General features: G+C 45.6%; 5 protein-coding genes, 1 non-coding gene and 1 pseudogene across 6 annotated transcripts; 4 read left to right on the forward strand and 3 right to left on the reverse strand.

The window, feature by feature from the left end:
- The first annotated feature begins 589 nt into the window (after positions 1 to 589).
- On the forward strand, positions 590 to 692 carry LOC120705354. The gene has a single exon (XR_005687935.1). It is a non-coding gene; the product is annotated as a U6 spliceosomal RNA (small nuclear RNA).
- Positions 693 to 1,660: 968 nt separating this feature from the next.
- Positions 1,661 to 5,327, forward strand: LOC120702783 (cystathionine beta-lyase, chloroplastic-like). Its single transcript, XM_039986723.1, has 12 exons — positions 1,661 to 1,960; positions 2,062 to 2,174; positions 2,980 to 3,050; positions 3,122 to 3,213; positions 3,302 to 3,389; positions 3,480 to 3,591; positions 3,706 to 3,802; positions 3,893 to 3,974; positions 4,252 to 4,369; positions 4,512 to 4,619; positions 4,746 to 4,848; positions 4,961 to 5,327. Exons 1-12 carry the CDS (start codon positions 1,702 to 1,704, stop codon positions 5,134 to 5,136), a joined length of 1,419 nt encoding a protein of 472 aa, XP_039842657.1. The 5' UTR covers positions 1,661 to 1,701; the 3' UTR covers positions 5,137 to 5,327.
- Positions 5,328 to 6,816: 1,489 nt separating this feature from the next.
- LOC120705015 (replication protein A 70 kDa DNA-binding subunit C-like) lies at positions 6,817 to 8,559 on the reverse strand. The gene is made up of 2 exons (XM_039989560.1): positions 8,209 to 8,559; positions 6,817 to 7,453 (listed from the first exon to the last, which is right to left on the reverse strand). Exons 1-2 carry the CDS (start codon positions 8,478 to 8,480, stop codon positions 7,051 to 7,053), a joined length of 675 nt encoding a protein of 224 aa, XP_039845494.1. The 5' UTR covers positions 8,481 to 8,559; the 3' UTR covers positions 6,817 to 7,050.
- A 1,128-nt stretch (positions 8,560 to 9,687) lies between these two features.
- Positions 9,688 to 11,954, forward strand: LOC120702784 (cytochrome b-c1 complex subunit 8-like). The gene is made up of 2 exons (XM_039986724.1): positions 9,688 to 10,004; positions 11,651 to 11,954. The coding sequence occupies exons 1-2, from the start codon at positions 9,835 to 9,837 to the stop codon at positions 11,697 to 11,699; spliced, it is 219 nt and encodes a 72-aa protein (XP_039842658.1). The 5' UTR covers positions 9,688 to 9,834; the 3' UTR covers positions 11,700 to 11,954.
- Positions 11,955 to 12,557: 603 nt separating this feature from the next.
- LOC120705016 lies at positions 12,558 to 14,641 on the reverse strand (annotated as a pseudogene).
- A 1,431-nt stretch (positions 14,642 to 16,072) lies between these two features.
- LOC120702785 lies at positions 16,073 to 20,026 on the reverse strand. The gene is made up of 5 exons (XM_039986725.1): positions 19,439 to 20,026; positions 19,232 to 19,308; positions 19,030 to 19,141; positions 16,800 to 16,852; positions 16,073 to 16,681 (listed from the first exon to the last, which is right to left on the reverse strand). Exons 1-5 carry the CDS (start codon positions 19,512 to 19,514, stop codon positions 16,469 to 16,471), a joined length of 531 nt encoding a protein of 176 aa, XP_039842659.1. The 5' UTR covers positions 19,515 to 20,026; the 3' UTR covers positions 16,073 to 16,468.
- A 1,016-nt stretch (positions 20,027 to 21,042) lies between these two features.
- Positions 21,043 to 25,263, forward strand: LOC120702786 (hydroxyproline O-galactosyltransferase HPGT2-like). The gene is made up of 12 exons (XM_039986726.1): positions 21,043 to 21,506; positions 21,613 to 21,676; positions 21,770 to 21,819; positions 21,908 to 22,101; positions 22,355 to 22,415; positions 22,549 to 22,621; positions 22,821 to 22,944; positions 23,041 to 23,128; positions 23,633 to 23,683; positions 24,317 to 24,388; positions 24,748 to 24,860; positions 24,958 to 25,263. Exons 1-12 carry the CDS (start codon positions 21,361 to 21,363, stop codon positions 24,978 to 24,980), a joined length of 1,059 nt encoding a protein of 352 aa, XP_039842660.1. The 5' UTR covers positions 21,043 to 21,360; the 3' UTR covers positions 24,981 to 25,263.
- The last annotated feature ends 21 nt before the right edge of the window (positions 25,264 to 25,284 follow it).

Genomic DNA, 25,284 nt, shown 5'->3' on the forward strand with positions numbered 1-25,284 from the left:
CGGCAACCTCTGAACAAGCCGGCCACTGCCCGATGGATTCTTCTCCCTCCATTTGGTGCCCCGCTGCCCCCTGCTTCGATCTTTTGATGCACAGCTCCGCGTCAGCTGATTTATGCAGATTTAGATAATCATCACAACATGTAAGTAATGGAAGAAATGAGCATCGGCTGTAGGCCTGTGGTTCTCGTCGAAAAGTTCAAACGAGTCCTCTGGTTCTGAATCCTGTCTGCCTTCCTGGCCTAGGATTTGCCTTCGTCTCCATCTCCGGCGATGAGGCGGCGAGCTCTCGTCGGGACGTGTCTTGACGCGGCGGCACACACCCCACCAAAACCAGAGCCAGGCAAAGTCAACTGGGCCGGCCGATCAAGTTGGCACAAGGGATTTACGGACGCCCACGAGTCTCCGCGGAACCGGGCCGTTGAGGGAGACCCGGCCCACGTGCTGGCTTCCGCTGGGCCTCCCGTGCGCTGCGGCTCTGCAGGTGCGGGGGGTGGAGAGGGGCAGTACAGGGGACTTGAAGTTTAGTACCACATCGCCTAACTAGCAGCGCCAAGACCAAGTTATATACACCGAGGTCCAGCATAGGAACGTCTCTTCGGAGACATCCGATAAAATTGGAACGATACAGAGAAGATTAGCATGGCCCCTGCGCAAGGATGACACGCACAAATCGAGAAATGGTCCAAATTTTTTGAGATTTTGCGCGCTGGTCTCTGGTGGCCGCTCTTTCGATCGCAGATATGCCCCTGGAGATTACGTTGGCCCCCCTGATGTTTCCCGAGATTACACGCACCGGTCCCTGGCTGCGACTTTTTGGCTCGCGGATATGCCGCTGATGTTTACTTTCGAGCACCTCATGTTTCCGGTATGTTGCAGTAATCTAGCAGCCTATCACTAACAATTTGATATTGCGAATGAATCCTTCCTGTTACTGTTTTTTTTTCTTTGCAAGAAAGGCACCACATCTACATCGAAGTACTTTCTTTGCCATCATTTTGATTACGCAAAAGACCACGTGGACCCTGAACTTGAGTGTTATAGTCAGTATAAAGTTTGACCATTTTGAAGGCTACTTTTTTATACTCAGGAACAGTGCATTCTCAAAGCTTTATATTGTCTGGCTCGAACCATTTAACTTCTTTTTTTAAAAAAAACAGTGAACAATAGCATTATGATTTCTTTTACAGCGATTTTACCAAGTTTTCCCTCGAGCATTTGTGTACGTGCTCAACAGTGAACAACCAAGCCAACCATGAGCATCATCTCTTCAAGAATCAAGAACATCATAGAGCCCAACACGGATACACTTCGTCCTGAACAACAATAATCGCCGGCAATTTATTGGAGATCATCCACGGTCTGGCTCGCTCAATGCCATCACCAATTCACCATCGCTGACAAAAGTGACCAATGCTGGAACGTGACGTCAGCACCCCTGATGCTAACAAGATCCCACGGAACGTGCCTGATTTTGTGCGACACGGTTCAGTGAATCTAGACACGGCGAGCTCTGAGCTGTGGCGTGCTAATCCTCCGCGGGGCGCACTAACCACCCTGCATTTCGGTTCACCCGGGGAGTTAAAAGCGCGATCCCCGGGCCCGCATGTCGGCCTCAGCAATCCTCTATTATATGTACACGTCACTGTGACGCAACCACGCCCACCAAACAACTCCCGCTGCCCACTCCCCTTTTCCTCGGTGATGGCCGCCGCCGCCGCCGCACCCACAGCCGCCGCCCGCCTCTTCCTCCTCCAGTCCACCCCGTCCGCGAACCCTAGCAACTCCGCCTCGGCCCAAGCCCAGGCGCTCCGCGCCCCGTCCCCTCGCCTCGCGCTCTCCCGCCGCATGGCGGGGGGCCCGCCGGCGGCGATCGCGGGCGCCTCCGGCGGCTCCGAGCGGGACCTGAGCGCCTCGGCGTTGTCCATGGAAGCCCAGGAGTCCGTCGTCGCCTCGGATTCCGGTGCGTTTCTGGGGCCGCTGCGATTGGGCTGGCCGTCTTTGTGGGGAAACGGGGATTATTTGCGGGCGATGAGCTCATGATGTTGTGTGTTGGCGGTGTAGGTTTGGAGGCGAAGGAGCCGAGCGTGGCGACAATACTGACGAGTTTCGAGAACTCGTTCGACATGTACGGGGCGCTCAGCACGCCTCTGTATCAAACGGCCACTTTTAAGCAGGTAATCTGGAATTTTGGATTTACATGGCCACAATGGGGAACTAAAAGCATCAATGTTTCGTCAAGTACAATTAGATTGCTTTTGGGAAGTACATTATTTGTTTCGTCCTACTTCTGATGTGTTCTTGTAGAAGGTGGCAGTAGCAGGTAGCAACTGTAATCGTGTGATATCTTAGGATTTTAGTTTGGATTTTTATTGGATGGAACACGAGATGAATATTCAGGTATACGTGGGAGTAGCAAGCTGGGTGCAATATGCTTGAAAATTTTCATTTTAAATACATAAACTCTGTTGTTTTAGTAGATGGGAGATAATTGCTGGTTGAAGATTTCTATGAGCATAGCCATTTCCGTGTCCAAATGTTACACATGGAGTATCATTCGTATCATTCAAAATTGTAGTGCACTTGCCATTTGATTAAGGTTTAGTTACCTGTAATATTTAATTGAAGATCTCTTTTCCCTAAAACATTATTATGTTGATGGGCTTGATTACCATTAGGAATAATTTGGCAAAATTTGTATGTTACTGTGTTTTTATATAGATGCAATTATATGGAGCCTTCACTCTTCATTGATCTCTATTATTCCGGTATTTTAGTGTGCAGTTAGTGATCTTGGGCTCTTGGCCAACTGTGTGGCAGACTGGCAGTATTTGCTGTCCAGTTTGAAAAATTGCCATACAGTATGCACCCTACAGAGTACAGACCTTAGGAGTTAGGATGGTTCATGATTTTCTCTTTTATTTGTTCAGTCCCTACTCCCTAGTGCACTGTTGTGCCTAACTGTTCAAAGTAATTTTCCAGCCTTCAGCAACAGATTATGGAACTTATGATTATACTAGGAGTGGTAACCCTACTCGTGATGTTCTCCAGAGGTTAGTGCAAATGCTTTGTGTAAAGTAATGAATTATTTAGTGGTGCTGATGAAATTTAATCACATTTTCAGCCTTATGGCTAAGCTTGAGAAGGCAGATCAAGCATTCTGCTTCACCAGTGGAATGGCAGCACTAGCTGCAGTAACGCACCTCATTCAGTCCGGTAAGCACTCAGCATTCTTTTCTGCATCTCTTTCTCATACGTGGCATTCTGTCCTGTACAAATTAACAGGTAAAACTTATGGTTTCAGGACAAGAAATTGTTGCTGGAGAGGACATATATGGTGGATCTGATCGTCTACTCTCGCAAGTTGTGCCAAGACATGGAATAGTTGTAAAGTTAGTGCGATATTCACTATCTTTATGAAAATTATGTATTTGTCATTTTGCTGTTGACTTACATATGGTATATATGTTCTTTCTTTACAGGCGAGTGGACACAACCAAAATTAGTGACGTGGCCTCTGCAATTGGTCCCTTGACTAAACTAGTTTGGCTTGAAAGTCCCACCAATCCTCGTCAACAGATTACCGACATAAAGGTAAGGCTCTTGATCTATGGATGCATTCATTAGAATGTACTAAGATTTTGATTTGTCTAGAAGTTCTCTTAAGAATAAACTGTTATTCCATCCACTATTTTGCTTGCTTGACAGAAAATATCGGAAATAGCTCATTCACGTGGTGCTCTTGTTTTGGTAGACAACAGTATCATGTCTCCAGTGCTCTCCCGCCCTATAGAACTTGGAGCAGGTATGGATAATAGGTTTACTTAACTAGAAGCCGCACCATTCTACATTATGTAATCTCAAAGTTCACTGCCGTGTATTGTCCATTCTGTAGATATTGTCATGCACTCAGCTACCAAATTTATAGCTGGACATAGTGATCTTATGGCAGGAATTCTTGCAGTAAAGGGCGAAAGGTGTGTTCTCTGTTTTTCCCTTGCTCCTAATGATTGTACTCTATGCTTTCCAGTACTAACAACCCCCTTGTTTAGTTACATGTTACTGTCTCCTTGTAAACACTAATTCTGACTACCATTCCTCTTCTTGAGTGGACTCAATCTTACCTATGTAATGTAATGGACTGTCCCTACTTTTTTTTTTAATTTGACGCTGCTATAAACGATCTTCCAATTTCATATTCTGCTGGGATGGTTTTTGAATTGCTCACATAATACTTCTTTTGATTGCTGACAGCTTGGCTAAAGAAGTTGCATTTCTGCAAAATGCTGAAGGATCTGGTTTGGCGCCTTTTGACTGCTGGCTCTGCTTGAGGGGAATCAAAACCATGGCCTTGCGGGTGGAGAAGCAACAGGTGAAACTTCGCTGTAACTCATATGTTATCACATATAGGTTGATCTGTTGTTGGCATCGATTCGCCAGTCCATTTCTTTGTCTTAAATCTCTGTCATCATTTCATCTCGTGAAGATGCTGATGACTGGTCTGTCGTTGTTAGGCTAATGCCCAGAAGATTGCTGAATTCCTAGCCTCTCACCCGAGGGTGAAGCAAGTGAACTATGCTGGGCTTCCTGACCATCCTGGGCGTTCTTTACACTACTCTCAGGTACCTTTTTTCCATTTTTTTTTACGCTGCCTCCCATCAATTAGCTTGCTTTTCTTGACAGAAATCGGACCTCCACGCCTGTCCTTAATATCCGTGCTTATTGCACTACCTTCTTGCTCATATCAGGCAAAGGGAGCGGGCTCTGTTCTCAGTTTCCTCACCGGCTCACTGGCGCTCTCGAAGCACGTTGTCGAGACCACCAAGTACTTCAATGTGACAGTCAGCTTCGGTGAGCATCCAGACGACCCCGATCCTTGCAACGATGTCTTAACTTTACCACCTGCCGGCTGAAACTCTTTAGCTGACCGCGTTTTCGTCCCCTTGTTGGTTCCCAAATGCAGGGAGCGTGAAGTCGCTCATCAGCCTGCCGTGCTTCATGTCGCACGCGGCCATCCCGGCCGCCGTCCGCGAGCAGCGCGGCCTGACTGACGACCTCGTCCGGATTTCCGTGGGCATCGAGGACGTCGACGACCTCATCGCCGACCTCGACCGTGCGCTCAGAACCGGCCCGGCGTAGAGGGCTGCAAGACCCCGCTGCTTTTCTGAATCCCGAACCTCGGTTTACAGAAACGATAGTAGTAGAATCATTAGGTGTGGTATGTCTTGGCAATTCATTGGTGCACTGCTTGAGGAATAATAATAATGGAAACGTTTGTTGAGAGCAATTGGTGTTTGGGCCTTACTAAAAAATATCTTTTTTCTGGGAGATATTAAGTTAATATAAAAATATTAAGTTAATATTATTCTGTTAAGTTAATAAAAAATATTTTAGATATTAAGTTAATATTTTTTTAGATATTAAGTTACTAAAAAAATACCTTACTAATAATACTTTTTTTGTTAAGTTAATCTAACCAGAGAGAGAGACTCTCTCTCTAGTTAGATTAACTTAACAAAAATCTCTCTCTCTCTCTCTCGGCTTCATCTCGGCTAATAGCACCTCGTAATTCCTTGCTTCATCTCGGCATTACCTTGCTGTCTGTAGCCGATCCTTAGACTAGTATTAGTGGGGAGTTTCATTACCATCAAATTATATACATCACCATCAAATTTGGGAGAATCCAATTCCGCAGTCGCGCATTGGGGTGCTTCCTCGCGCTCGATTCTGGAGCCACTACAGCCCCACCCACGTGACAGACAGCCAGGTATTAATTTGTTTTCTCCTTTTATTTTCTGTTTTTTTCTTTTATATTCCATAATAGCAAGTGTTATCATTTATATTCTTTTCCAAATTTTTCCTTTTACATTACGATATATTTAAAGCTTTTCTAATAACTTTTACATGGAAATTATACTAAAAAGTTACACCGAGGATTGTACTGTTCAGATAAAATTCGTCGGCATCCGTACGAGAAGTTCTGCTGTTGAACTAAGTTTCTTTTTTTTAGTATTTTTATGGAAAGTTGGATAGTGAAATTATGCGTAAAAGTTGTGCAAGAAGTTTTCCTAATAATATTATCGTGGAAGTTATGCTAAAAATATCATCCGACAAGTTTTTTTTAAAAAAAATTATACATGTAAGTTGTATATCGTGAAAAGTTATGTTAAAGAATATCTTCTGAGAAGTTGACTGAAAGAAGTTATAAATAAAAGTTTTGCGTATCACGAAAGTTTGCTGAAAAATATTCTCTGAGCAATTGTTTGGAAAAAAAGTTATATGCAAAATTTTTGTGCATAAATTATAAGTTACCAAAATTAGAAAATTGTGCATGAATAAAATTTCCTAAAAAGGAAACTTAGTGGGCTGTCGGAAATCGGGTGCTAGCAGGCTTCCTAGCGCGCGTGCGCTGATTAGAAAACCCCTCAAATTTGCTAACATGGCAGAGTCATTATAAGGAGAGAGTAGGGGAAGTTTCATAAGATGAGAGAGGATTTTCACCCTCATGACACTCATCCGACTCGGTTACCTAATTATGAGTTTGTGTAAGAAGACACGACAAGAAACAATACACTCCTTCCATTCTTATTTACATATCGTATTAGGTTTGTCTTAAACTAAATTTGGTTAACTTTAACTAAGTATAGAAAAATATAGCAACAACTATATTACCTAACATATGCACTATCAATATATCTTATGGTGGATTTAATAAAATAAATTTAGTGTTGTAAAAGTTATATTTTTTATAAATTTGGTCAAAGTTTGTCAAGTTTGACTTATGACTAACCTAATGCAACATGTAAACAGACGATAGGCAATCGTGGAATCATCATGTCATCATTATTCTAAATGTGGTTATCGAAAGATTCACACACTTTAGATGTTTGTAGAAATATCATGCACATATTTGCACGAAAATACAGATAAGCCTGAAAATAGGAGCATATTGCACGAACTTCACCATATGCATCAAGGAGATCGAAGGAGAAGTCTTTTACAGGACCTTTGGCATTGGTGAAGTGCTAATTAAGACCTGTCTTTGCGGTTACCCTAGCCTTGATCTTCCATCTGGCTTGGTAAGGATTCGATGCAAAGAGGAGACTCATTCCTAGCAATATAGCTTCTATCCATGCATATACATTGGAGTTGAATGCAGATTTGATGGTGGCATTGGATTTCCATGAGTATTGCCAGAAGGGACAAAGGCATCACCTGCTGTGTTGGCATTGAACTAATAAATTTACCGAACGGAAGATTATTCACAGGAGGTTCTGCACTTAGAGTGCAAACAACTTGCTGAGCACCTGGCATGAAGCAAGGCTCGTGGCTCCCACGACCACCAGAACAGGATACGCCAATATGCTGAGTTGCATTGGGCTCACAATCTATGACACTGCCGATCAGCGCTGCAAACTCAGGTTGCAGTATCTCAAGTTGGATATCAATCATGATCCTGAATGAAGAAGCCAAGGCACGAGGAAAATGAGTCAGAGAACAGCCAACTTAATTGACTATGACTAGAATTAATCCATGAAACTCACCACCAGAACAGAATAAATACACCAATATGTTGAGTTTTCTAGATAAGTTTTCAGAGGCTAGTACGAGGAAAAGCAAAACTTTTCAGAGTCTGGTGTAATAAAAAAAAAGATGATCAGTGTAATTCTTGATTAAAAACTGTAACCACATCATGATCTGATCAAATACAAAAACCTTAAGCGTATAACCAGAACTATATATAAGACCTTAGCAGGGCCCATTCAGGGGTCACCTGCTCGTTCTAATTAAATTGATTGCATACGAAGGAAGAGCCATAGACGCAAAGACAATGTCAAAAGAGTTTGGATCGATCTCTCGCTGCAAGCAACATGTAACTGCAAAATCCAGCCCTTGTGACAAGACATTCAGTTATGATGGCAAATGCTAAACGATGGTCAACCGCAAGATCTAGTGGTTGAGCACCGTGTAGAACCCCCGGTTATGATGGGTTTCTCAGTCACAAAATTGGAGTAACAGCCCGTTCAAAAAATTGGAGTTATAGCCCAAGCCCTGATGCCGTAAGGCAACACCCATTCTGCCACGAAATGAACAATCACTAGATGTCTAGACTCTACTACAGAGCTAAACACGCCAATAGCAGGGAAAAAGTCCAATCTTATCCAGTCCAGCCCCATGGAGGAGGACTGGAGGAGCGATACGATCCGTCACCTCCGGTTGTTCTGGATGAGTCCATTGCTGAAGTCGAGGACGTGGAGGACGGTGCCGCGGCGGAGCGCGCCGCCGGTGACGAGGTGGTTTAGGGACGTGGCGAGCACGCCCAGCTTCAGCCGCGTGCCGTCGGAGAGCGCGAGGAGGTACCGCCGCGCCGCGGGCGGGGACGCGGCGAGCGGCCGCGGCGCTGCCGCTAGCTGCAGCACCCGGTGCTGCCTGCGCGGTATCGCCGCCACCGCCTCCTCCATCCCTCCCCATCCTCCTCCCATTCCGCCTCCGCGCCGCCGGGAGCTCAGAATTTTTCGCAGCCGCCGGAGGCGATCGATCGCGAATTCGCGATGGGGAAAAGGAAAGCAAACCAGGTCTCGTTGGGGGCTTCGCGGGGTTCCCTATCAGCTCTGTTCGTGAATTTTTTTGAATTTTGACACTGTACCACTTTTGTTGTTATTTAATAATTAATATTTAATTATGAACTAATTAGACTTAAAAGATTCGTCTCATACTAATCAGTTAGATTGTGTGATTAGTTATTTTTTTCAACTATATTTAATATTTCATGCACGTGTCCGAATATTCGATAGGACGGATATCATATAAAAATTTTTGGAAACCAAACAGAGCCAGTTGACTTGGCGCACAGCCCATATCAGCTCACCTGCGCAATAAAAGACAGCCCAGCCCAACTCAATCCACTTGTCCACGTATCGAACAACAGAACGATGAGAGAGGGGAGAGAAGGCATTGCAACGGTAAAGCGGTAGCCAACAAACAGTGATGGTATTTTGTTATCGAGCACTAGTCTAGTATTTTGTCCTTTTATTTAACTCTTTTAATGGATTCAATAATATTGTCAAGCCGATTCGACACTTTGGAAAATTTAATTCAACATTTCTTAAAAAAATGTTGAAATAGTATGTTGCAAATGTTAAAATCATATATTAAATTGTTGAACTAGTATATTAAAATATTGAATTGTTCGATTAAAAAAATAAAAATAGCATATTGGATCTTATTTTATTAAATTAATTCCAACGAATACTATGGTTCAAATAGATTTTTAATTAGATCTATGTTGAAAAGAAAACGACAATTGAAGTTTGAGAATCTATTAAACTTCCCATCCTCTCCCTCCTTTTGCATCATGACACGTGGATATTCCATCATTGCCCTCCCTGTTCCAAGCGTACGCTGCTGTGTGTATGCCTGGCGGTTGCCCCCACGTGGGGCACTATCTCTGATGTAATTATAACATAGCACGAATCTCAAACACTGAAACATATGTGGACTACAAATCTAGTGGAAGATTGATATGATTTTTTTTTTTTGAGATAGAGATGGATAGGATTTCTGCCTTCGCGGAGCTTGAGGCAAAAACTTAGCCCATCTGGCCCAGCAAAGCTCGCCCGCCCGTCCAGCCCAGCCCAATCCCATCTCTGGCCCGTACCAAAGCCTGGCCCATCTTTCCGGCGACCAAAACGATCTAGATTCCAGAAGCCACCCATCCACCCACCCAAGGCACCCACACACATCTCGGCGGCGTGCGCGAGGCGATCAGATTCAGATCGGAGCACGCCGTCCCGACGAGGTAGGAGGAAGGCCGGCCGGCGACCCGGGGGAAGGAGGATGGGGAAAACTCCGGTGAGGATGAAGGCGGTGGTGTACGCGCTGTCGCCGTTCCAGCAGAAGGTGATGCCGGGGCTGTGGAAGGACATCACCACCAAGATCCACCACAAGGTCACCGAGAACTGGATCTCCGCCACGCTCCTCCTCGGCCCCGTCGTCGGCACCTACCAGTAAGCCCCCCGCTCCCCCCACCCCCTCGGCGCTCGCTCGCCTGCGTTTGCTCCAGATCGGATCGGGTCGGGGCGCCCCTCCGGTTGGCTGGGATATCCGGTTAGGGTTTGCTCGCGTGTTAGTTTCGTGTTGCCTGGGAAGGATGCAGATGATTGTTTGCGGTAGTGGGCTGATTCCTCTGTTGTGTGGTTTTGGTGGTTCCGTCGACGAGATGAGAGTCGGTGGTCGAACTGGGAATCTGTGATTTGTGCCATTTTGGTGTCTGCGATGCATTAGCTTGATGAATAAGGCCACTGTGTTGGTGTGGAAATTTTAACTGGAATACCTAGAAACAGATCGCACGATACTTATGATTCACCATGGTTTTCGATCATGTTTGGTCTGGTAGGCCTTGATGCGAGGTAAGAATTTGTGCAGATGAAACATGGCCATGCGTCTTCTACTATATGCTATTTAATTGATGTATGTATGCTTTCATCCCTTATTACGCACACTGGAAGTATCAGATGAAATGACACCCCATTTAATTAATTACTGTTACCAAGCTAGATGGGTAGGGGTGTCACATAGTGTAGTGGTGAGGATTGTTTTATCATGTATAAACTTCATACTAGTTAATTCTTTCGTATGGTGATCTAGTTAATATAATATCTTATCTCTGTCAAATATTTAACTTAAAGCAATATGTTAGATGGGAGTACAAATTTCAAGTTCAGCAAGTAATAGGCCTGCTAATATTCAGTCTCTGATTTGTAATAGCTTGAAAGCTACTGACTAGTGTAGCGTTGCCTAATCCAATATTTGTGATCATACAAATCTAGTGTCCATGTGAGCCTGAACTATTGATTTAGTTATAAGTATTCTTATTAATTCACTTAATTTCCATGTCCCTGGAAAACAAGGCCACTTTTATATGGAAGCCACGATTTCTCAGATTTGAGTTTTATCCTTTGTGTTCATATGAATCTTGACCTTTTTTAGTTTAAGTAGTGATAGGCAGGTTATTATGAAGGTTTTTCCAAGCGATGAGAGCTAGGGCAAACGGTTGACACAATTCAGTTTAATTTAAGAACTAGTGTCAATATGCTTTAGTAACTCTCAACAGTCTCCTAGAAGTAGTCAAGTACCAATGTACCATGTGTTTGGGCTCAAATTTGGATTGAGAAACCTCTTTGTGTGCTTTGGGTTCTAGACATTTTGTTTTCGTAGCACCAAAGTTCCCTTAATCATTCTCATTAGCATAAATCTGAAGCCAGTTCTTAAGGCAATGCTTTTGTCGACTATTTTTGTGAACACTGTAATGCCAAAACTTCTCAGAAGATCAATTAATGTTGTGAATCAGCTATAACACTTGTGCTAATTAGCATAAATCTCATATTAATTCTGAATGTGGCAGCAAAATCCCTTTCAAATTCAGCAGCATGAACTTGGAATTAGTATTTGTGTTATGCAGATCTTTATGGTTGCTTGACTAAAATGTATCACAATTCAGGACATGTGGTTTGAACAATTAAAGTTTCTGTTTATAATAGGAACTTAGTACATTCCGAACAACTGAAAGTCCTAATTTGATTGCTGAGGTGCAGTTCACATATTTGGCATTCTTGATTGCTGAATCCCAATTCATTTTGATGCGTTTGTGCAGATATGCGATGTGGTACAAGGAGCAGGAGAAGCTATCCCACAGATACTAAATGAGAGGTCGTCCAAGTTGACTGCCACAGCAGCTGGATTTTTCGTGATGGATTATATAGCCTCCAAGCATGATTATAATTTGTTGGATGAATTTTGGTTGTACTCCTTTTCACCTTCCCATGCATATACGACATGGCGGCCCCTTGCAAACTTGTTTGAGGCTTGCTACATTTGGTGGCATCTTCTGTCACTGATGATGTCATTGAATAAATCAAATTAACTGTCTGTTTCATTTGATTTCCCCTTTTTGGTGATTCGTAAGTCGTAACTGCTTCACTGGGTTTATCAGTTGTTTCACTTGCACTTGTTTGATTTTGAGTTGATGTGATCTGTTGATCAATGCCACCAGCCATTGGACCATTGGCCCCTCTCTTGCGTTTGGTTGACACTTTTCCCGGTGTGATGATAATATTTCTGTTGGACATGGCCTCACATGGGGACTGTCGTGGCGAACCCATCTGTGGTGTTAAACCTAATTTTGAGTTTGGTTTTTGATGTTCATGTCACCACACAGCTGCTTCTTGAGTCTCAACTGTTGCGGGTGACGTACATGTATGTTTCACCGTAGTGCTGTTGGCCTGTTGGGAACCATGATTTTTATTACTATTCCAAATTATAAGACATCCTAACAATTTTGGGGAGTTAAAGTTTTTTATGTTTGATCAAATTTATATAATAAAATAATAATATTTATTATATAAACTAAGTACCATTAGATTCTTTATTAGTTATATTTTTATAGTAAATTAATTCGATATCATAAATTTTTATATTTCTCTCTATAATTTTGGTCAAACTTGAGATTGCTATAACTCTTCGAGATTTTTGGGATGTTTTATAATTTGGAACGGAGGGAGTACTACAAAACACCATGATTAGATTTCGATAAAAAGGAAGAGCAGGTACAGTTCTGCTCAGCCTGATCGTTTCGTTTTGGTTCTGCTACAGTTGAAGAGTTCAATGATCTAGTCTGAGGTTAAGCCTCCTGAGCCAGACAGAATGCAGGATCATGAGGAACACGTCCATCCAGTCTCTCCGGCGGCTGGTGCAGCCTGAAGTGCCGCTTCACCAGCCTCACCTCTTGCCGGAGCCGCTCCGCCACCGGTATCCGCTCCAGCGCCTCCCTCAGCCTGGGGATGTCGGTGACGGCACCGCCACCGAGAACGCCTCCCACCACAGCACGTCGGTGAAGGGCAGCGCGTACCAGTCGGACACGACCACCGGCGTGGACGGCCTCCACCAGGCGTAGTAGTAGTCGAGCCCCCCGCCGGTGCTCCCCGTGCTCGAACACCGGGAACACGCCCGTGTCCCGGCCCTCCCAGTGCCGGAGCAGCGCGTCGCGGACATGCCCGTGCCAGCCGCCGGCAAAGAAGGCCAGGAACGGCCGCGACGCCAGCCCTGGTGCCGGCGCCGTCACGAGCTGCCGCGGCATGTCGCCGCCGCGGAGGTTGATCTCCGGCACGCTCACGTCCTGCCCCGGCCGGAAGCCCTCCGAGGTGTTGGCGTTGCAGAGCGCGCGGATGCCGTTCGCGTGCAGCTCCGGGTGCCCCGTCGACGCCTCAGGACCCTGCACGCATACGCAGGTGAGATTTGAGAACGAGGCCGGCAGAGTGCTCGTCGTCAGGCGAAGCCTTGGGGATCGATGCGCGTGCGCTGACCCAGTCGTGGCAGGAGAGCATGAAGTGGTCGGCGCCGGCGGAGCGGTTCCAGTAGGGGTGCCGGGACGCGACGACGCGGACGTAGGTGCTGGGCCGGTACGCGAACCGCACCATCTGGGAGACGCTGAAGGGCAGGAAGAAGGCGTGGGCGCGCGCCGGGTCCGCCGTCCGGACGCCACGACGGCGGCGGCGCCATGAGCTCCAGCTGCTCGATGAAGCGGCCCTCGATGGAGTAGATGTCCTTGCACGGGCCGGCGTGCAGGATCGGCGGCTCGCCTTCCTCGTAGGCTCGTACACGTACACCTTGAACCTCTTCTCCACTTCTCTGTAGCTCCTGCAGCTCGCAACCAGCGTAATGGCGATCATGGCCGGCAGTGGCGCAAAATCTTGCATCTAGTGATCTCGTGTTCGTCGTCGTCAGTGGACTAGTAGAGCAGCGTTGACTCACCAGTGGAACGCGGCCGGATTGCGGTAGACGCTGGCCAGGAGAGAAGACTCCACCCCGGCGTCGAACCAGCTGTCCGTCGTGCTAACGTTGCCATCGTCAAGTCCGAGATCACGCCGCCGGCGCCGCCGCAGCCGCGCCGCCCGCCGTATCACGGCCCGTGCCGCGTCGAGCTCCTGCTCCACGCTCGGAGGTCTCCTCATCGTGTCCCCTCCAGTCCTCATCTGCCTCGATCACGGCAGGCCGGGGAAGTAATAATTAAGTCGTCGAACAAGATTGCTCAAAAAATAAAGCTATATATAGCTCAGCGTCGCACGATTGCATCCTGGAGATAAAGGAAACTGAACACAGCCATTCCATGGCGATAACGCTACTAGCTTCATACGTACAGTGGTGAGATCAGCAGGCACGGACGGCAGCTGTGCGGTCGTGGGCCTGGGAGACGCCGGCGACGGCGAAGAAGAGGCCAGCAGCTCGTTCGAGCTGGATACGACGTCGACGGAGTTGCCAGTGGGGACGACGGTGGAGAGCACAACCGTTAGGACCAAGAAGAGGGTTGCACGGAGGGAAGCTCCGCAGCGACTGCACTCCGGCTCCGGCGCCGCCATGCGTACAGCGACGAGGCCCCGGCCGATCGGAGCGCCGCTCGAAGCTTGCCAGCCGGCGGCCTCCACGCAGGATGTCTCTCTTCACGCTCGCCCAGGCGCTGCCACGCACGCCCACGGCTGGGAAGTCCAGCTCCGGCGGCGCCGCTCTGCCGTCGGCGCCTCCTCTGTCAGCGCGCACCGGCTCTGTGGCGCGGGGAGAGGCCGACGGTGGCCAGCTCCAGTTGCCCCTAAGCCTGACGCGCCATGGCCATGCCTGAGAATCGAGATGTCTCTCTTTCTCTTGCGTTTCAGTAGTCATCAGTACTTGCGAGTCGTGACGGGGTTCATTCCGGTTCAGTGCTTATAGGCCAGTTTATAGGGGCTGTTCGGCTGACAACTTCTGGGCTGATTTCGGCTGAAGTAGCTAGCCCATCAGCCCAGGCATTCGGCTGAGCGACTCCATCCATCCGTCGGCCGGCACACCACCCTTCTCTCCCTCTTCCTCTCCCTCTCTATCAGCTCGCGCGCGCGTAGGGTTTCCCCGCACTAGTCGCCCCTCGCGCTGCCGCCGACGGCCGGTGGCGCCCGCCAGCCTTCGTTTCCACCATTTCCTTCACCGTCGGCTAGCTTGCGTCCGTCTCCATCCGCCACCGGACGACAGCAGGAGGACGCCACACCCGCCTCGACTTCCCGAAATCGCTCGATCTAGTGGTTGAGCACCGCCGCGTCCGTCGTTCCTGCCGGATCCAGCTATTCCCTCCGCCTGCGCACCAAGCACCTTCCCAAATCCGGTACGTACACGCGGTCCCCATCGCTTCTCGTATGTGCACGCAGATAGGTTTAGGGTTCCGCCGTCTTCTACTGCTCCTTCATCTCTGGTTTGAACCGACCAGTTTGGGAGACCTCGTTCATCTTGCCAGCCACTTCAGCCAAAATCAGCCTAGAAGTTGTCAGCCGAACAGCCCCATAGGCTTATAGCAATGCTCGTGCTGTATCACATTATTCCGAGTATCCAACTGCTATATATCTGGCACACTCCGGAGCTCCAAGATCATCACACCTTGAAATCGGCGTCCACGATTGTCCTTGCACGAGCGCGGCGGGCAAGGTGCCAGGATCGCTCGCCTTCCTCGTACACCACGTAGGCCCTGAACCGCTTCTCCATCCCGGTGTGTGTAGTTACGTTCTCACTCAGACAAGAGGGACCTCATATCTGTCCACGCCCCGTCGCGTGCAGGGTTCACGGGGTCGTTGCACAAACGTATCGGCAGCCTGCAGCGCGGTGTACCGGCACAGCCGGCCGCCGGACGACCGTGCGCGACGCGGCCGCTGCACCGGGGCCCTGGCCCATGTGCCGCGTGCAAGACTTGGGGCGGGCCGGGCGTGATCGATCAGATACTGTCATACTGAGCCACCGCTCTGGGTAGTAGAGCTTGTTGTTTTTTATCTCTTCCTTGAGCCCTTGGATTAAGCTTTTCTATCCGTGAATTCGGATCCTGCCTTTTGGTCTATAATATTCTCTAAAACTATATATATGTAGCTCTCGCCACGTTAAAGCTGCTCCTTCGACACTCTGTGCAATCTCTATCAATCAGCACATTGCCTCCTGGCCTGCATTCTTTGTTTGCAGAAACTGGCCTTACACTTTCTCAAAAAAAAAAAAAAAAACTGGCCTTACAGCATAGCAGCAACCAATAGTCTATAATTCTTGCTTGGTGTCGTAGGAATTTTAGAATTACAAAATATTCAAAACAATGAAATGATCTCTTCTGCTGCATCAAGTGTTGTTATTATTCGCTTTGTTCCTCAACTGTAAACAGTAGGGTTTTTTTTTTAAGCTGACTGTAAACAGTAGTTGTTCAGAACAAAGGGAAGCACTCCCAGGGTTCCCAGCAATTTGGAGAAGAGCCAAAGGATTGCTAGAAGGGGGGCTGTTATAAGTAGGCGCAAAAGGCAGTCGCTAAAAAAGGGGTTTCATGTAAGATCAGAAAGTTGAGATTGGAAAAGGTGCTGACATATACACAGCCTGGGCATGTACCTAACTACCAATTCTGGGACGTTAAAAGCCGGGGAAATGATTATGCCTTCATCCTTCTTCTGCTCTTTTTCTTGGTTTTGGACTTGGTGTTGCTCTTGCTTTTGTAATCTGGGGCCTTGTATTCCGGCACATCACGGAGCCCTAAGCTTTTCAACACTAGGCAGTACGAATCCCAGTCGGTTCTCCGCAAGTACTTGAGATATTTCTTCCTCCTTTGGACCATTTCTTGCAGTCCCTTTCTAGAATGCTTGTCCTGCACCACATTGAAGTCACATAGTGATAGTACTTTCACCATCAGTTAAGTCCAACAAAAACATCATCAGCTATGAAGGTATGCCACTGAAAATATAGAGATATGTTTGTAAACTTACCATCTTATGTAGAGTAGCTGACAAATGTTTGATTTTTGTAGTGAGTTGTGCTACTGCAAAACATAGATCAGATGAGGCTCAGTTGCAACATAATCCTATTTAAAGAGGAATATTTTACACAACTAGAAGTAGAACATGAGCAGACGTACATTCTAACAGATATACACTAGTCTGAAGCATCAGAGAGAATTCAGTGTTCATATTTACATATCGTTATACTGAAGGTTGTTTATCCAAAAGCAAAAGAAAGGTCCATTTCTGTAGTAAATACTTTCAAAAGCCAGGTGATGTGCTGAACCAGTTGATATTTATATTGTGACTAAACAAAAACAAAAACCGCATGTATATTCAATGGTGTGGTTATAGTGTCATGTGCTCCCAGGAATCACAAAATCCTTGCTAATCATAAATAACTCAAAAGTTCCTAAAAAAAATCATCCAATATCACTTGCCCCTAAAGACCTACCAAATAATTTAACTTACTAACCCCTAGAGACCAGCCAAAGGATGCTAGCCCAGTTGGTTAGTCACTCCGGCGGCACCCCTCAGGTCCTGAGTTCGACTCCCCGTGGGAGCGAATTTCAGGCTGAGGGTAAAAAAATCCCCTCACTGGCCCTGTGTGCCAAAGCACTGGTTGTGAGACGGCCCAGGTCGGCCTGAGGACCCTTACATGGCCCAGGCACAGTTCCCAGGGGTTACGTCTCCCAGTGTCATGGCAGGGCCAGAGTTCGGGGATTTTCTCAGTCGGGGAAGCCGAGGCTTCTTCTTAAGTTAATACCGGCGGGGCGGTCTTTCCCCACCCGGCCGAGTTTTTTTTTTTTTACATTTGCGAACCAAAAGCAGGGCCATGGAAGACTTCATATTTTGTAGATGGCAGGTAACTGGGATCCGGAAACAAAAGATTTTCAAATTTTGGTGAATGCAAGCAGCTAGGATGCAGATACAAAAGCTATTAAGTGTTAGGTAGTTGGATGGGAGAAAAACAAATTTAGATGTTGGAGTCTAGGACTTCCAAGTCAACTATGCTCACACTACTCATGTGTGTGTAGTGCAACTAATTACACATGCAAAATCGATGAAGGTCTGTAGGGTTTTACAGTAACTAGGGGAAAAACAATACTTTGGGACTTCGCTTAATTTGCACAAACAACTAAATACCAGGGACAACAAAAAGAAGAGTACCGTACAGGTCAGGTCAAAACACAGAGAAAAATATTGATGATTAATTGAATATCATCAATTCGGGATAGGGTCGGGGTGGCACCAATTGAGGAGAAACTTACTCAGCATCGGCTGAGATGGTTTGGACATGTCCAACGAAGGCCTCCTGAGGCGCCGGTGCGTAATGGGATCCTTGAGCTAGTCGATAATGTAAAGAGGGGTAGAGGTAGACCTAAACTGACGTGGGATGAGTCGGTTAAGAGAGACCTTAAGGATTGGAACATCTCTAAAGAGATAGCTTTGGATAGGAGCGCTTGGAGACTAGCTATCAATGTGCCTGAACCTTGAACTTATTTCTTTCGGGTTTCATCTCTAGCCTACCCCAACTTGCTTGGGAAAAAAGGCTATGTTGTTGTTGTATTAATTGAATATCATCATTTCTCATCTGCTACCAATTAAGTACCTCCATATTCACAACAAAATAGTAAGTGGAAAACTACTAACCACTCTGCTGTCTGACAAAATGAACAGAGCAAGAAGTTTGTCGAAAAAACAACAAAAATTATTAAACAACCAAAATGCTTATGATTATTACAGGAATTAATGAAATCACTCAGATTTCATAATGCCCCCTCCAGTTCCAAATGTAGGCCGTTTTGTATTCTATTTGGTCAAACTTTTTCAACTTGGTCGTTCAATATATGAAAATTACATAGATTAGCAACACAAGGGTGATGTTACTAGATTCATCATGAAAAATACTTTCATAGTGTATAATTTTTCTATTTTTAAAAGTAGTATAGTTTTACAATAATTTGCGAGTAAAAGTATCATATTGGAGACCATATTGATGTCCTAAACAACCTAAATTTGGAATCAGGAGGAGTAGCTTTCAATTCACAAAATCAAGTCTTACAAATCTTTGCATACCATTGAAGCATGTTACTCTGCCCCCAACTAGCTAGCAAGAAATTGTTGTGATTTCTAGACTTAGAATGCAAGGCAATGTATGTTATGGACTTAAACCAGAAGCATATAGATCTATGGTTATGGACGGTCAAGAGGTTACCTTGAACTCTTGCAGAACCACAGTCATTCTCTGACATTTTGAACTTGTCCCTTACCCTCTTCAGCTCCAGCTTCATCTTCTCAGCCGATGACAAGTGATCAGGATGGAAATACTGCAGAGAGCAACTGACAAAATCACATCCCCTAAACAGAAAAAAACAAACGGACCAAAATTCACCAAATATTTGCCACTCCAAGCTCACCCTCTCCATCAGCTCCTCTTGTGGCTTGCCCTGCACCATCTGCCCGCCAAAGCCCATCAAAGCTGACATACTCGGCACTACCACCACAAATTGAATGCACCCGCAGCATTGGCAGCACCCACAATTTTTTTTTACTGATGATCAGTTCAATCAACTAGCATAATTAAACATGAAAATGATCAGAGCAGATGCGCAACCCATCATTACCGCCGCCAGCCTTCTTCTGATCCTTGGTCTGGAGCGCTCCAACCTGCAGCGCCTCCATAAGCGTTCCGATGCCCATGCCGGCCCTCGGCGCTCTCTCCCTCTCTTCCTTGTCCACCTCCCGCAGCCTCCTGAGGCGCGCGCTCAGCTCCTCCAGCGAGAACCACTCCCTCCCGTCCTTCCCCGCCCCCGCGGGCCGCAGGTCCCCAAGCCGCTTGCCGAGGTCGTCCTAGCTGTACTGGCGCAGGAACTCCGTTTTCTCCCCCAGGTCCCCCCCGAACGCCGCCTTCACCCCTGCCGGCCTCGGCCGCTGCGGCGAGAGGGAGGGCTTCCAGTCGAATTTCCTCCTGGCCGCCGCGGAGCCCGGCTTTCTGGGGGTGGGGGGGAGGGCGAGGAGGGGGAGGAGGAGGAGGAGAAGTGGCGCGGGACGAGGGGGTCGCGGCGGATGCGGGCGCGGAGGAGCGCCATGGCCGGGGCGGGGGAGGGGAATGGCCGGTGGCGGGTGGTTTAGGAGGAGGGTTTTGGAGATCGGTCGGGCGCGCCTTCGGCACGGGCGCACGGCCGGGGGAAGCGGAACGAACGACTCGTGCCAGGTGCCCGTTTTGGCCAGCACCCGTGGCTGTGGGGCGCTGACTTGTCACACAGCCTCTTCATTTCAAATTTTATGTTTCTAGATTTAAATTGGTTCGATAAACCGGTTCACATGTGTAATACAGTCAAATTTATTTTGGAACAATTTCTTGTTTCGGAATAATTTTTTAATTATTTCAGTACTAAAAAATAAAAAATTATTCCAAAAAAAAAATTCCGAAATAAAAGATAGTTATTAAGTCTTGTGTAATGAATTGATCGTCAGTCACACATGTAATTCTTAATATTTTTTGAAACAAATGTGACTCTTAATATTTGCGTGACTATGTGCAGTTTGCCTCAAAGTGGGCCGTGGTTGCATTTAATTTTTTTTGAAGCACGGTAAGTCGGTAAGGTGTTCCTAAAAATTTTTCTACAGTACCCATAACATCAAATGTTCGGACACATGTATTAATCATTAAATGTAGTTGAAAAAATAACTAATTACATAGTCTAATTGATTAGCACGAGATGAATTTTTTAAGTCTAATTAGTTCATGATTGAACATTATTTGTCAAGTAACAACGAAATGTGCTACAGTACCAAAATCAACAACTTTTCACCAACTATTTGTTCTGCCCGTATCTGGCAAACTAGACTTTCAAATCTTAAACTGTGTTTTTACTTTAAAAAAATCTTAAACTGTGTTGCTAGTGCTAGGATGTTCAATTCATCGTATGCTCGGATGAAATACTTAATCCGTTTCAAACTATAGATTGTTTGATTTTTTTAATATCAAGTTTGACTGCTCGTCTTATTCAAAAAATTTATACAAATATAATTAAATTTAAGTTATGTTTGAAGAACTTGTATTAATAAATTAAGCCACAACAAAAGGAATAATATTTTATACAAATTTTTTAAATAAGACGAGAGATCAAATTTGATGTCAAAAAGTATTAAAGTAATTAGTGCAATAGCAAGGATCACTGTTTGTTATATAAAAAATAATATGAAAAAATGGTTGTTTCGTTCGACTTTAGAATAAAAAATTTCCGCCACCACATAAAAAATATATTTCATGCAACATGTGTTGTGAAACATTTTTTTTTGTTTTGGAGAGGAATGTGTTGTGAAACATATGGAAACTCTTTGCATTACCGATCCAACTTTTAGCCTTGGGCTATGATCTTCAACACGACCTAACTCGGGCCTTCCGCGGCCCACAGTTAGGTGACTCGGCGTTTTCCTTCAATTTCTGCCTAGGGGACGAAGCTTTCCATTAACGGCAAGCAGACACAGCCGGCGCCGAGAGAGCCCACAGCGCCGGAGATCTCCCCCCTCCTCCGCCGCCATGGAGACGCTGGCCAGCGCCATGCGGCGCGAGAACCGCCGCTTCAAGGCTCCCTCCTCCTCCGCGGGCGCCGGCGTCGCCTCGGGCCGGGTCCCTCTCGTCATGGCCTTCCTCTCCTGCCTCGCCTGGCTCTACGTCGCCGGCCGGTACGTCCCCCCCCCCCCCCTCCCCCGCTCAGATCTCACCCGCCCCGATCCGAGACGCACAAGAGAGGGCTGGGCTCCTGATGTTTTCTCTTCACTCCGTCACCAGGTTGTGGCAGGACGCGCAGACCCGGGCGATCCTGTCCGGCCTCCTCGAGAAGAATTCCGGCAACGTGCGGATCTCTCCTTCCCTCCTCTCTCCGCGTGCTCGCATTTCTAACTACGAGTATCTCTTGGTCGGCCCTGACGATGGCGCCTGATTGCAGCTCCCGAAGGTGCTCTCGGTGGAGGACAAGCTGAGGAACCTCGGATGCAAGTGAGTTGTCAGTTCTTCTGACGGGAATTTCGGGCTTGGTCGTCTGAGTTCCGGGTTTGCTGACTCGAAATGAGTGTTTTGGTGGCAGGGAGATCGGGAGGAAGATTGTTGAGGCGGAGATGGACCTGACCAAGGCCAAGAGCGAGGGGTACTTGTGGGGGAACAGGACTGCTGCTGTGGATTCTGAGAAGAAGCAGCAGCTTCTTGCCGTCATTGGAGTTTACACCGGTTTCGGCTCCCGGCTTAAGAGGAACACCTTCCGTGGCTCGTGGATGCCAAGAGGTTTGCCCTCTTGTTCTTTTGGTTTCAACAGCTCTTAGTGATTGAAATCCCTTAACAACACTGGGCAGTGGAAGAGACTGATTGTGGTTAAAAAAAAACTGACTAATTGGAAAGTGCTAGGTCAAGAGATGAAGAGCTTGCAAGCTGAATTGTTTGAAACTGTTGAATAGACATGGAATACAACTTAAAATTAGTTAGCAAAGGATTTGCTACATCTCATAACTCTATTCTTTGATATCATTGTAAATTGCAGGTGATGCTCTGAAGAAGCTTGAGGAAAAGGGTGTAGTCATTCGTTTTGTTATTGGTCGGAGGTTTTCTTCTTGATCTAAACCTTTGAGTTACTGCATATAGTTCTTAGTTTAGAATTGGACTATGCCATTCTCATTCTCTAAGAAATCCCTACTGCCTTTATTTTCTTGATGAAATGTACCTTTGGACCTGCAGTGCAAATAGAGGGGATACCTTGGACCGTAATATTGACGATGAAAATCGGAGGACAAAGGACTTCTTGATTCTTGTAAGGTTCTACTTCTTGTATTTTCAATCGTCCTTCACAAATTGTTGTACTGAACAGGACTTCAGAGTTTAGACCTTTATTGTTTCCATCAAAGACTAGGTTGAACCCATGTGATCTTATACACGTCATCAGTGTTAAACTGTAAGCATTTAGTGGTCACTGGAATGTGTCGATTAAATAATTCTAAATGGTTGGGCAGGAAAGTCACGAAGAGGCTGCAGAAGAATTACCGAGTAAAGCAAAATTTTTCTTCAGTGCTGCAGTTGAAGCCTGGGATGCAGAATTCTATGTCAAAGTTGAGGATAACATTAATCTTGACTTAGGTAATACTTTTCCTGTTTTCTGTGTATGTTGATATGACTAGTGTTTATTTACCTCTCTCTTTTTTGCCTATTGACTCATTTCATGCTTTCTTTCAGCTGGGTTAATTGAGATGCTTGAAGGCCGGCGAGGTAATCAAGGATTGTACATGGGCTGTATGAAATCAGGGGTTGTTGTAAGCGAAGAGTATGTGCTTTCTTTTATTTAATCATTAAACCACTAGGTCTTCAATTTATTCGTTAGCAAGCATGTTTGATATCTCTGTTACTCCTCCAACTGGACTTTCCATTGTTAAGTGAAGTAGCTTATTATTTCAAAAAAAAAATGAAGTAGCTTTTTTCTGGTTATTTCAGTAATTCTGCTTCTATGCTGCATCCTTCAAAAGCTGTGGCCATGTAGTGGAATACACTTCAGCAACCCTAGTGTAATAGTGTTTTATGCAGTCCAACTACCTTGTGCATGATTCACGGTCTTTTTGACATTTCAGTTTCATTTATAAATTATTCGAATGAACAGCTTGTGCTTCAGGTGTTGCTGCCGTGCGAACATGAGAAACACATGCTTGTAGTTGGCTCAGTTGCATTTTTCCATCGTTGCACTGTATCAAGGATCAATGGCATCTTAGTTTTAATTTTTTTTGCCACTTTTTAGCCAATTATTAAAGAGTGTTGATGCCAATTTGAATTTCAGGGGCCAACAATGGTACGAACCTGAGTGGTGGAAATTTGGAGACTCAAAAACGTGAGTAATTTGCATGACCTCATTCTCCTGAACTACTTAATTACTTTTCTGCAGTTGATATCATATCCTTTCTATATAAACATTCAACTAATTCTTTGTTTCACCATGTTGGCTAGTAAGTAATAAGTGTGCCTGTTAGTCACCTAAGCTCCAGTAGTGCTGAAAGAGCTCAGACGCTACAGATTCAGAGTCTGTTAATTTGTTATCCAACCTGTGATGTCAGCCTTACTTTGTGATATCAACAGTCATATACTGCTTATTGTCATAACCATGAGGGGCAATTTCACCAGAAACTCTATGACCCAATAACTGTAATTCAATCACACTGTCTCCTGGGGGGCAATGAGTTGCCTTGTCAACCTTGTAAAGTCCATTCTAGTTCAATTTTAAATTTAAGAATGGCACTACCACCTATTGCACCCTGCACCTTCAGTACACATGGTGCATTTTCCCTTATTCAGAGATATTCATTGGTACATTTTCTTCTTGTTATATGTGCATCCTTAAGACCTTAGCGTTCAAGGTCCTTTTTGGATGAAACTGACAGATGAGGAATGTTTTTTTTCTTTTCCATTATGAACTGTGTCTTGTCTTTGCATTCTCACTGACTGTGATTTAATTTTTATAAAACAGATATTTTCGCCATGCTTCTGGTTCTTTGTTTATTCTCTCGAACAATTTGGCTCGTTACATCAACATAAACAGGTAATTGTTTTTTTGTCTCCCTGTTTTATTTTTATCAGTGCCAAGTCACTTAGCACCGACTCTGAGCAACAGCATCCAAGTTAGCTTGCACAGTGGCATCTGTGACATCTCCTGAGTCCTGAGCTTTTGAATTTAAACATATGCACGAGTTGTATCAGCACAGAACTGAATGTGACAGCAAGGATCCTGTTAAGCATGCCCTTGTCAAACTTTGAGCACTAGATGTTTCTGGTCAGAATTATGTGCTGCCAAAATTACCCTAGACACAGCACTACACTTTCTGATGCTTTATTTCTGCAAACCAGGTTTTTCAACATCTAATCTTTTATCTGAACAAATTTTTTCTCTTCATCGTGCAGTGCATCACTTCAGAGCTATGCACATGATGATATATCAGTAGGTTCATGGATGATGGGAGTGAATGCAACATACGTCGATGATGATCGGTTGTGCTGCGGTAGTTCTAGACAAGGTAGAAGCTCCTTTTCAACCAAAACTACCTATCAGCTCTGGGCAGTTCCAAGGAATCTGTTTTTGCTAATGCTTTGTTTTTTAACCATCATTCCCAGAGAAAGTATGTTCCAATGCTTGAGTTGAGCGGAAGGCGTGGTTCTGGCTGCTTATCGCGATGAAGAATTCTTTGTGCATCTGGCACTTTATACCCTGGAAAAGGCTATTATCCAGATAGAATCGTGTTGCTCTATTAGAATATCTAACCAACTTTAGGAGAACAGGTTTTCGCAACCATGGAATTCTTCACCTGTAGATTGATATTCCTGCTGATTCTCTTCCTTGGAGCCAGACCACATTTGTGAAGAATCATGATAAAGTACTCATCTCAGCAATACACAGCGAAAAGTTACTACAAAGACTGATATTTGGCTCCAAAATGCCTC

The sequence above is a fragment of the Panicum virgatum genome, chromosome 4K, assembly GCF_016808335.1.
Source record: "Panicum virgatum strain AP13 chromosome 4K, P.virgatum_v5, whole genome shotgun sequence".
Taxonomy (NCBI): Eukaryota; Viridiplantae; Streptophyta; class Magnoliopsida; order Poales; family Poaceae; genus Panicum; species Panicum virgatum.

What these genes read in the sequence shown, in the direction of transcription:
- LOC120702785 (XM_039986725.1), bottom strand. Translation starts at nt 19,514, where the DNA reads ATGGGCATCGGAACGCTTATGGAGGCGCTGCAGGTTGGAGCGCTCCAG. An exon ending in TCAGAAGAAGGCTGGCGGCG is followed by an intron (nt 19,309 to 19,438) that starts GTAATGATGGGT and finishes TTGTGGTGGTAG; the next exon opens with TGCCGAGTATGTCAGCTTTG. An exon ending in CAGCTACTCTACATAAGATG is followed by an intron (nt 16,682 to 16,799) that starts GTAAGTTTACAA and finishes AATGTGGTGCAG; the next exon opens with GACAAGCATTCTAGAAAGGG.
- LOC120702783 (XM_039986723.1), top strand. Translation starts at nt 1,702, where the DNA reads ATGGCCGCCGCCGCCGCCGCACCCACAGCCGCCGCCCGCCTCTTCCTC. An exon ending in AGACATGGAATAGTTGTAAA is followed by an intron (nt 3,390 to 3,479) that starts GTTAGTGCGATA and finishes CTTTCTTTACAG; the next exon opens with GCGAGTGGACACAACCAAAA. An exon ending in CCCTATAGAACTTGGAGCAG is followed by an intron (nt 3,803 to 3,892) that starts GTATGGATAATA and finishes TCCATTCTGTAG; the next exon opens with ATATTGTCATGCACTCAGCT.
- LOC120702786 (XM_039986726.1), top strand. Translation starts at nt 21,361, where the DNA reads ATGGAGACGCTGGCCAGCGCCATGCGGCGCGAGAACCGCCGCTTCAAG. An exon ending in TAACATTAATCTTGACTTAG is followed by an intron (nt 22,945 to 23,040) that starts GTAATACTTTTC and finishes GCTTTCTTTCAG; the next exon opens with CTGGGTTAATTGAGATGCTT. An exon ending in CTGCGGTAGTTCTAGACAAG is followed by an intron (nt 24,861 to 24,957) that starts GTAGAAGCTCCT and finishes CATCATTCCCAG; the next exon opens with AGAAAGTATGTTCCAATGCT.
- LOC120702784 (XM_039986724.1), top strand. Translation starts at nt 9,835, where the DNA reads ATGGGGAAAACTCCGGTGAGGATGAAGGCGGTGGTGTACGCGCTGTCG. An exon ending in CCCGTCGTCGGCACCTACCA is followed by an intron (nt 10,005 to 11,650) that starts GTAAGCCCCCCG and finishes GCGTTTGTGCAG; the next exon opens with ATATGCGATGTGGTACAAGG.
- LOC120705015 (XM_039989560.1), bottom strand. Translation starts at nt 8,480, where the DNA reads ATGGGAGGAGGATGGGGAGGGATGGAGGAGGCGGTGGCGGCGATACCG. An exon ending in CTCATCCAGAACAACCGGAG is followed by an intron (nt 7,454 to 8,208) that starts GTGACGGATCGT and finishes TTCTTCATTCAG; the next exon opens with GATCATGATTGATATCCAAC.